Source organism: Desmodus rotundus, chromosome 4, assembly GCF_022682495.2.
Source record: "Desmodus rotundus isolate HL8 chromosome 4, HLdesRot8A.1, whole genome shotgun sequence".
Lineage (NCBI taxonomy): Eukaryota > Metazoa > Chordata > Mammalia > Chiroptera > Phyllostomidae > Desmodus > Desmodus rotundus.
This window is the reverse complement of record NC_071390.1, coordinates 22,925,262-22,935,681: the sequence shown is the minus strand read 5'-3', so window position 1 is coordinate 22,935,681 and position 10,420 is coordinate 22,925,262. Positions and strand designations below refer to the sequence as shown.

Here is a 10,420-nt window from a genome sequence, read left to right as displayed (position 1 = left end):
CCCTGAGCAAATCATAGCTTCTACAAGCTTTGCTTACCTATAGAATAGGTACCTGCACTGCTTATTTCTCAGATGCGAGAACAGGTGAGATCATGGATGCTAAAGTACTTGTAAAAGCCTTCCAACCAAATGAAAGATATTCTTATTTACTGCATAATCTTCAGGACTTGCAGCTTTGCTAAATAATTGTAGCTTTGCAGTGACATCAGAAAACAAAGTGCCACTTTGCAGGCAGAGCTGAGAATTAGAAGGGAGATGGACCTTTCCTATGCTGCCCCAGGGAAAAGGCGGTAGTGGGATGGGAGCATCTCTTTAGCTAGGATCTGTCAAAGGCCCATTGTTGCTGCCATCAGGGAGAGTCCTTAGAGCCTAATTCTAAAACAAGGAGAGTAGGGCCCCCATGTCTTAAATCACCATGAAAACCAGCAGAAACTAAAACCACAGACACATGCAGATCTTCCCCTTGGGCCCCTTGATTTATGCTTAAAGTCAAGAACAGTCGACAGCATTTCACTTCCCCTTTGGCAAGACAAACCCAATGAAACCATTTAACTTAAACACTTTTTATTAGGAACCAGGGGAATGAGCTGCTTATCCCTCTATAACAGTCTAGAGCAGGTCATCAGGCCCAGGATGGACAGAGGTTGCCAAAGGTGCTGTGGTGTGCTTTGCTGCATTTGCTTAGGGCCTGGAAGGAAAGGTGGTGGCAACGGAGGTTGGCAGGAACTGGTGTTAGCCAAAACACCAATAGCCTGGGGAGAGCCCTCTACCTTCCTTCCAACTGCACTCCAGGCTGGAGCATGCCAGGAGATAATGTGGCTGGAGTGGGTGGGGCACAGCAGTATCATCTGAGCCCCTGGTTTCATTCAGTGCTACTTCACTTGCCTGCCCTCCACTCTTCTTGCCGTTTAGTGATTAGGTATTTGAAGAACTCATACACAGACCATGCAATGGCTGTGGAGGGGATCTGGTAAATTACTCTAGCTTGCACCCCTCGGAAGTAGGCGGTCACCCCACCTACTTGATATACCGTCCTGAAGGCACTAGCCATGCCTGTAATATGTCCTGTGAAGTTTGAGTTCAAAGCCAGGGACTCCTGGGTGTTGAGCAGTGTTTTGCAAACGTCCAGTGGGGTTGTGACAGCGGCAGCTACAGCTCCTGCGCAGGCTCCAGAGAAGACGTGGGAGCTGGGGTTGTACCGTCTCTGGGGGTTAAAGTGCTCCTGCAGGAATTCATAGGTCATGAAGTGAATGGCTTGGAAGGGAACGTTCATGGTCAGCTGGGTGGTGTAGCTGCGGTAGAAGGCCCCGGCCCCTTCATTTTGCCACACTGCCCGCACACAGTCTGTCACCCGGTGGTAAGGTGAGTTGTACATCTGCATCCTTTGTTTGACCACTGCCGACGCCATCAACGAGAAGGGAGACACGGCAACAGCGACCAACCGATGAGCAAGTGTCCAGATTCAGAGTCCCAAGTCAGCGGACCAGCCAATGGAATGGAGACAGAAAAAAAATGAGTGAGCTGTCAGCCTGATTAAGTTTTCTCTTTTTTGACAGAAGGGAACCAGAGAGGGAATGGTAAAAAGCCAAGAAATAATGGAGCCGCTTTAGTTAATTTTAAAGAAATCCTACTGGGTTTCAGGCTGGGAAATTAGGAAACCCTCAAGAAACCCGACTGGATTTCTTTAAAATGAACTGAGCATCACATAAGATAGAGGGTTTCCTTGAAATAAGTACTTAGGATTAAATCATTATTACGTTAACTTTTTACAACTCCCCAAACAAGAAATAACTCAGTGGCAGTGATGAACACAGAGCCCTAACAATCGCCATCCCCAGGTACTAAGAGCACACGACTCTTACGAGATAAGGATGCTTACAGGAGTGCTACCAAAATCTCAGCCAAGAAGAGTGTGGCTTTCGTCTCCAAATATCTCCTACTCCCTCAAGTAGGTAACATAGTATGAGCTCTGTGGCCCTTTCCACTCCAGGACCATGCCCAGACAGGCAGAGAAGCGGAAGTTAAGGAACATGGCAATGACGCTATCCCTTCATATTTGATTGAGTGCCTCATTATCCAACTGAACTGCCAAAATCCAAGCCACAATGCAGGGACTGAACTCCACAGTTTACCCTTTCATTCCTATCTCAACTATCTTCATTCCAACAAGGCAGTATTTTCAAATGTGAAAATCCTTCTTCACCTATTTGAAGTGAAATAATCTGCTAATATTTCAGGTGAGATCAACTCCACTGCAAAGGGGACTTCCAAGAAGGTCCAGGAACAAGCCAAGTAGAGCCATATCTTTTCCAGGAAAGACACAAACATGAATTAAATCTCAGTGAATATTCTATCTGTCCAAGGGGCTCCTCCTAAATTTGGACATGGACGGAGCACCCTCTAGTGGTAAGACAAGGTAACGTGGCAGGATTTCCCACAGAAACTCAGCTTTCTTTTGCAAACCAGAAATAAAGGAAAAGCCCAGACATGCACATGCAGCTTCCCGCAGAGGGAAAGGTTGAGGAATTGTTACCTTCAGCTGGATTCATGGCTGCATCATGAAGTAATGTTGCTACACACCCAGCTGCACCTGCAAAGGAGAAAACAACTGCCACATGTAAGGCCTGGAGAGGGCGACATTCACGGAGGCCCCATACTGAAGGGAAGTGGCTGTGCTAAACCACGGCGGAGTGAGGGATGCTAAGAGCCAGTTCAAAAGGTGGGAACCCACGACTCCTAAACTCCTGAGAAATGAAGATATTTGTTCCCACCAATGTAGAAAGGTCACCAAAGTAAATTCCACATCCGCAAAACTATGGGCAGGAAGAACCAAACAGTCCAGGTTTTATCAATTCAGTTCATACAGATACACTGAGGCCAAGGGATGCCAGCACATCCACTGCCTTCAATGGAGGGAGATCAGGAGGGGCAGGTGGCTGCGTCTTCACAGAACCTCACCTTCTACCCTGATGCCCCTTGGCTGCCCTACCTGCCTCCAAACCCCAACATCTGTCCACCTAGACTTTTCCTCAGGTCTAAACTACCACATTTCTCACCTTCTACTCTCTACACTCACTTTGGTTTTCAGACAATCCTCAATCTCCGGGCTGCCAGCCACTCCCTTACATCCACATAGCTTCCAACCCTGTTTTTCCTTTCGGAAGTCCCTTGGCTCCACCCCCATTCACTTGTTGAGGCCTTTTCCTGTCCTCAATGACCAACGCTGCCTCTAGTCAGTTGGGGTCCTGAAAAAGTGAGGCAGAGCTGGGGCTCCATTAGTGTCTCTCTTGGGCAGCTGGGTCACCTCAGGATTGGAGGTGACTCAGTGGCCCAAGGAGCAGGACAGCAGCTGACTCTCAAGAAATACACAATGGGGCTAGGTCAGCATGTCTCCACATTACCAGGGCACTAGAAGTTGATGCCAGCAAGATGAAAGAGTTAAGGGAGGATGTTGCAATCCCTCGCTGAGGTGCCCCGAAGGGTGGGATTGAAGCGGCCTGTTTTCTGAGAACATCAGGTTTGGAAGTCCCTCCCCTGAAATCCAGCCTACCCCAGCCCAAAGCTTCAGCTCCGAACCATGCTAAAACTGCAAAGCACTGACAACAGCAAAGCCCAAAGAGTTGGGAAAACGGGGGAACCAGCACAGGAAGGCTCAATACCATTGGCAATATGGCTATTGCCCCCAGGATGGATTTTATCACTCAATGTCTTTTTTAACTTTTCGTAGCAGGCGAAATAGAGGGCATGGGCAGGCCCTGCGCCTGTTGCTGTGACGTTCAGCCCCCGCATGGGCCTCCACAGGCCCTCCGTTCTTATAATCCTCCAGAGGGCCTCCAACACATTGCGATAGCGGGCTGCTGGGTCGGGCTGTAGGCTCTGCATTCGGGTCTGAAATTACAGAAAGGAGAAGTGCAATGTCAATGATGCCAATTTCCCACTCAACCTTAACACTTGGGCTTTGGACACTGTGCAGACCTTCGTGGAATCAAGCCAATGTACAGGAGTGATACCTGGCATCCAGTTTTACCTCCTTCCAAATCTATACCCAATCTTTCTAAGACTTGGACCTTTCTTCTTCTAGTCATTTATGACCTTAAGAACAGAATACCATTATTTTCCTGAGAATATCATCCCTTGGTAAGTGTGCTTGAACTACAAAATGAGTCACAGGTTCAGCAATAAATATGAAGTCTGTGTTTCAGAAGTTTTGTGCCTTAATAAGTTAGGCTAAGAATTCTTTACAAATGGATTCTAAAGTCAAGTATTTACTGTCTACACATACTTGATGCATTTCTGAAGACTGATCCTGGGCCTGCTTCCTGACCAAATACTACACTGACTAATGTGATGATAATGGCTCATCCTCTGATAAAACTGAGATGACAATCTGACTTTTTCACAGAATTTGGCATTGGTAGCTGGGTCTGTAAGATAGACTTGGCAAAAGTAGTGTTCCTAACAGATGCTGCTCCAATTTCCTGGGAAGAAAGTTTACCCTGAAACTATGAAGGTGGACCTAATCTCTAAAACTGAAGGGGCTTCCAGATTTCTAGACCAAATTGACCAAATCCCAAAATTGGCATCAGTGAATAAAATCAGTCTCGGTGAAATATAATCCTTACAATGTCTAGAGGATTCACAGATTGAAATGAAAGTTTATGGTCGATACTTCTGTTACATGCAATACCATGGATGAATCTCACAGGCATAATGTTAAAAGAAGTAAGACACAGGAGTATATACTGTATGATTCCATTTATATGAGTTTGTCAATGTAAGAAATGTCCAAGCCTGTAGAGAACTATGACTTTATTTGAGCCAAAGTGACAACATATGCCAGGAGCAAGAAGATCTCAAACACTTTCAGCAGACATTTTGTATGATATTCCTTGACAAAGTTTAATTAAAATTTGGGAAATGAATCTTATTTGAGACACTACCCCAAAGGGGTAGTATCTCAGAGGGCGTGTCTCCCAATGAAAACTCTTGTCTATCAATCCACTTCAAGGCTATGGTAGCACGGGGACTAACAGAATACAAAATCAATATCCAGTGTCTGGAACACAGTAGGCACTCAAGATGTGTTTGTTGAATGAATAAATGAAAGAATGAATGAATCTTAGCTGTTTCTGTACCAGTTCAAAAAGTAGCAAATCAGCCATTAGATGTCCAAGTACAGTTCAAATTTGTGCTTCATTCTAATCACTGATTGAATCTGCACTTAAAAGCTTGAACCTTCTTGTTGGCCATCTGGAACCCAAGAGTAATGCCTTCTCTCAAGAGCATGGGAGAAAAGAAAACTAACTGGACTAACAGAAACTAACCAGATTAACAGGTCCTGGTTAGACATAAGCAATCCACATTCCTCTCTCTTTTTTCCTGCCTGCTACCAACAAAGAATTGGAAGCTTGAAAGATTACTGGAAGTTCAATCAGAAATAAACAGGATCACTCAACACAGTTTAACACATTTGTTTACACTTCTCAAAAAAAAAACCCCACCCTCATAAATATCCAATACAGGGTGTGCTTACTTATCTTTCATGTCACCCTGGAGGTATAAAATCCATCAGATGAGTTATTCAGAGAGACTGTGCCTTTGTTGGCTACGGCTACTAATAGATAAATTGGGCCTAGTGGCTTAATAATTATGTGTTTCCGTAAGTGTGTTTGAAACCGACCTTGTACAGGGACAACATTCGGAAATTACATTGCTTTGGCAGATCAGGATGATGCTCTAACACACTGAGCTCCCAGGCCAGGGTCCCTGCTTTGCTAGAGTCAATAGTATATTTAGCTAACCAGTCCTGAAAGGTCTGGCCTCAGAGGCCTGAAACCCTGCACCCCCAAGAGAAACCTGGACTAGGTAAGTTACTCTGAACATTGTACACACATCTAAATCTAACTCACTGAAAATAAACCCTGATAGAGAGGACCCAGGCATAAGCTATGCCAAATATAAAAATATGGCTCCCCATATGTGTGGGCCAATAAATCTGTATTTTGGAAAAAGATGAAATCTAAGAATCAATAGCCTTCAATATAAAAATCCTGGCTTTGAAGAAAAGCCAAATGAACAAGTAGGGAGATAAGTGGTTTGGTAAAAGACAAGCCGCCTTTGAGTCAGAAAGCCTGAGTTTAAGCCCCAGCTTAGCAAGGTGTGTGGTCCTGGGATGGGAGTCTCTCTGAGCTTCAATGTTATCTATAGCATAAGGCTTAGAATGGCTGGCTCATAGGGCAGTTGTGAGGGTTCAAAGAGTTAAGGCATGTAAAAGCCATTGGTAATTTATAAGGTGCTAGAAACAGAAGGCTTTTTATTGTATTCAAATACGATTCTCAGAAATAGTAGTTCATATCTTAGAATTTACAGATCATGGCAGTGTTGGCTCTTGTATAAATCATTTCACAAATGTGCGTGGGCAACTAACTAGTCTTTAACCACTAATAGATCAGGTTTCAGTTAGTATTTTTTGTTTTCATTTTACAATTTCTTTGTGGTTATAATTATTTAAATATCCAACTATTAACCCAAAGGTCATGTTTAGTAATGAACACTATTGTGAGATTCTGTGCCTTCCTTGGTTCTGGGAATTTTGGGGGGAGGCTGGATGGAAGGCTTGGGAGTCAGACTGAGTTCAAATCATGACTCTGGCACTTAAACTATGTGACCTTGGAAAAGTTACTTAATTTGTCTCCCTTTCTTCATCTGTAAAATATTAAAAATGGTGTCTATTTCATTAAGTTATTTCTAGGGTTAAATGAAAACATAAATACAAGGCATGTGAAATAGTGCTTGGCAAATAAGAACAATTGCAATTTATTGAATATTTATTATTAGCTGCAAGAAAATCAAATAAGCCAACATTTCCATTTCATAATCTTTCATCAAATGTGTATAGATAGCCATTTACATCTAGAATTTGGGAAACATTTCCCTCTTTAACTTCTTCTGGGAGTAGATTATTTGCTTCACCACTACAGAGCCAAAAAGCAGCACCTTGGTGACAGGTGGGTACTTCACCAGATGATTTTGGAAAGAGTTCCCACTGCTTTGAGTTACAGAGCATGTATGTCCCTATAGATAAAGTCTAGTGCTTGCCTCCAAGGCCCAGAAAGGGAAGACTGGGATTTATTTGGGTTCCCACACTGCCCTATGACCATGGAAATAACAAGGCTATGCTGACTTCCCATGGTCCCTCCCAAGGATATTTTAAGTCGACCCAACCCTGGTAAGTGGCTCAGGGTACACAGGCTTGCAAGCCAAGAAGCAATGTCAGCTTTCATTTGCTAACACTGTGATTGCCCTAGAGGCTCCAATGCAGACACCTGCCTCTAGTCTTAGGGGACAGTTGGGCTGCTCTTCCTCTCCACCACTCATTTATGGAAAGAGGAAGAAGAGCTGCCCAGGGACAAGTTAACTGTGAAGACTTTTCTGAAGGAAGAGATCTGAATTGTACTCTCATGTCTGCACAACATACTTACTAACATTAAATACTACGGGTCTCATCTAGTTCTTCCCTCGTCATTTGCACCCCAGCATTAATGGCACATGAAAATGATTCTCCTAAAATAGCTTTTTTTTAAAGACACCTGAGCATATTTTCCTCCAAATCAAAAAACTGTTCCTTTAAATGTAGGGTGTTGAGGCATAAATAAGTTTTTAAAAAATCCCAAAGCTTATGTAAATGAGTAAGAACTGTTCTTCAAAAATACTGTAGTTAACTTGGAAGGCTAGAAGTGACTCCCAGCAATGCTGTGGTCACGCAAAACATTTCTGGAACTCTTCTTCAGAAATGGTTTCCTTAGTGGATTTATCAGCCTCGGGAGTTAATCAGTCTCTTTGCTTTTTGGTCCCACCTTATCTTTGACCCTGATTCTGAATGGTGTCAGGTATTAAAAAATCAACTTCATCTTGCCACAGGACAAAGATTTGCCCCGTTAAGGATATGCACCCAAATATTCTAGAGGCATTCCTAACAGAGGAATTTGTAAAATGTTTACAGCAACAATAGCACTATGTAAATACATGGAGTAAGGAAACAAGTCTCCCAAGGTAACGAGACACACTTAGAGGGTTAAGTTGTAGGGATATTTCTAAGTCAGTTACATTGTATTTCTCAAGTCATTAAACAATTGTCATTGTGTTCCTGATCTAGTTTTCACTTGATACCTATTCTGAAATATAGCACCCTCCACCCTGCTCTTCACTCACAGTCTAAGTATAGTGACTTTATTTTGCAGTTAGATCACATTAACTTTTGGATATTTAGCATTAACAATTCATTCATTCAACCGAGACCCTATTACATAAATGTCGGAATCTTTTTCATTTGTAGTTATCCACTTTACATTTCAGTATTGTTAGAGCATTAACCATCTTCTTACTTCTCTCTGATGGATTTTTACTGCTTATTTCTATTACTCCCAGTTGACAAGGGCATTTAAAATTCTAATGCCCACTTTAGCCAAGGGCATTTACCACCCTTTCAGAGCATATGGCCCTTGTTAGGAGTTACCTTGCGATGTACTCCTGCCAACTCAAATGTCATCCACAAAGCTTAATGAGCCCTTTCCCCATTTCCTCATCCACATTACCAGTGAAAACATGAGATGGTACTGGAACCAGGGAAAAGCAGAAGAGACAGACTTTGCATTTCCCACGTTGACACTCCCCTCCTTTCAAATATATAACATTTCTTTAATTTGAGGGAAAAAACACGTGTCAAGGAGCTGACAGGATATTGTTTAACTATACCCTTAACATGTAAAGGTGCCATGAGTCTCTGTCATTATATTTATTTCAAGAGACCCCTTGAGTTTACTTCTCAGTTTAGTTCTTACTTTTTTTAGTGGCTGGTACCTTAGCTCATGCACAACAATAAGAACTGCCAGGAATAATCTGTTCCCCTCTTCACCCAGCTTTCTTCGGAAGCACCTGACTTCTGTACCCACTCATCAGCCTGCCTGGCTGTGGATGCGATTACTTCCTAGATGTACCTTCATCAGAATCATGCCCTCACACGGAGCCCATTGCATCCTCTTCACACTCACATCCACTTTCTGATCATCATGCTTCCCTTCCAGGCAACTGTTTCCTTTCTGTCAACTTCAGGAGGCTGAAGAAAAATACGCTATCGGTTCCATCTCTTGATTGGGAACTGATGTGCTCCCTACATACACACAATCCTAATCCCAGCTCAAATTTCACGTTCAGGAAATAGGTGGGGTGTCACGCTTGCTGCAGAGAAACCGAAACCTCTTCCCGAACAAATCTTTCCCACGTTATTCCCAGTCTGGTACTCTGAATTACAACTGCACAGCGATTTCCAATCACTCATGGGTTAGACTTATTTTATCTGAGAGATCCTAGATGCTGGTTCTCGTCCCGTCACTTTGAAGGGAAGACACAGCAAGGAGCTCGTAAAAGCACTCGCCCAGAGACCATCTCAAGCCTCTGAGGGTCTGATTCATGCCAGGTGGCTTCACCTTAATCAAGTTAGTAGCACTTACCTGTTCTCATCCCATCCCACCCTATTCCTGTTTAGTCCCAGCTGAGATCCAGGGCTTGGGCTGACAGATTTTCGTTCCAGAGTCCCGATTCAGATCTCACTGACGGTTACAAATGGGTCCTGGTTCCTGACTGGGATCAACTCCCTGCCGGGACCTTGCTTGCATGGAGTATCGGTCGAATTGTGTGGTGATGGCAGGAGCCAGGAAGGAACTCATGTCGGCTCCGGCTCTCGGCCGGGATCCTGGCTCCGGACTGGACCCAGGGGTCGGGTCTGCCCCAGGTCGGGTTCGGAGCCGGTCCAAGTCTCACCTTGACGCAGTCGATGGGGTACATCACGCAGTGCTCCAGAATCCCTGCCACGGCGCCCGCCACCATGTGCGTGGTGACAGTGGCTCCAGCCGGCAGCGCCTCGTAGTCCGGGCCGGACTCCGGATCCTGTCGCACAGGGGGCCTGCAGGCCCCGGCCTCCCCTCCGCCGGCCCCCCGGCCCACGCCCCGCTGCAGCCACCCGTCCAGCAGCGCCGACTCCCCGGGGCTCCGCCCCGGCCCAGCCGCCGGCCCCCCCGCCACACCGCCAGCACCCCGACCCTCTAACTCCATCCACCCGGGCCAGCCGCGGCGCCCACCCTCGCCGCCGCTGCCGCCGCCGCCGCCCCCCGGCCCCGTTGCGTCTGCCTCAGGCACGGCCCAGAGAGCCCCAGGCCTCCAGCTCCCGCTTGGCCCCCACGTCCACGCCCCCCAGCCAGCCATTGGTGCCGCCGCCAAGTTAGCCCAGCCCCCTTGGTTACGTAAAAAAATGTGTCTACGGTATTAGTGAAATTGTCTGTCATTCTTCCGCCCCGCGGCGCTGCTACCACTGAGATCCCACCCCTTCCCCTTTGATCTTGGAAGCTTCTTGTTTATTGGCCGC

The 10,420-nt window shown here is 45.4% G+C and overlaps 1 protein-coding gene across 1 annotated transcript; it reads right to left on the bottom strand.

Moving 5' to 3' along the window:
• Positions 1-547: 547 nt before the first annotated feature.
• SLC25A28 (solute carrier family 25 member 28) lies at positions 548-10,218 on the bottom strand. Its single transcript, XM_024555755.3, has 4 exons — positions 9,820-10,218; positions 3,660-3,888; positions 2,534-2,590; positions 548-1,395 (listed from the first exon to the last, which is right to left on the bottom strand). The coding sequence occupies exons 1-4, from the start codon at positions 10,108-10,110 to the stop codon at positions 878-880; spliced, it is 1,095 nt and encodes a 364-aa protein (XP_024411523.2). The 5' UTR covers positions 10,111-10,218; the 3' UTR covers positions 548-877.
• Positions 10,219-10,420: the final 202 nt, after the last annotated feature.

Coding starts and splice junctions, on each gene's coding strand:
- SLC25A28 (XM_024555755.3), bottom strand. CDS start 10,110: ATGGAGTTAGAGGGTCGGGGTGCTGGCGGTGTGGCGGGGGGGCCGGCG. Junction 2,591..3,659: donor CAATAGCCATATTGCCAATG/GTATTGAGCCTT, acceptor TCTCCTTTGCAG/GTGCAGCTGGGTGTGTAGCA. Junction 1,396..2,533: donor AGCCATGAATCCAGCTGAAG/GTAACAATTCCT, acceptor TGGCGTCGGCAG/TGGTCAAACAAAGGATGCAG.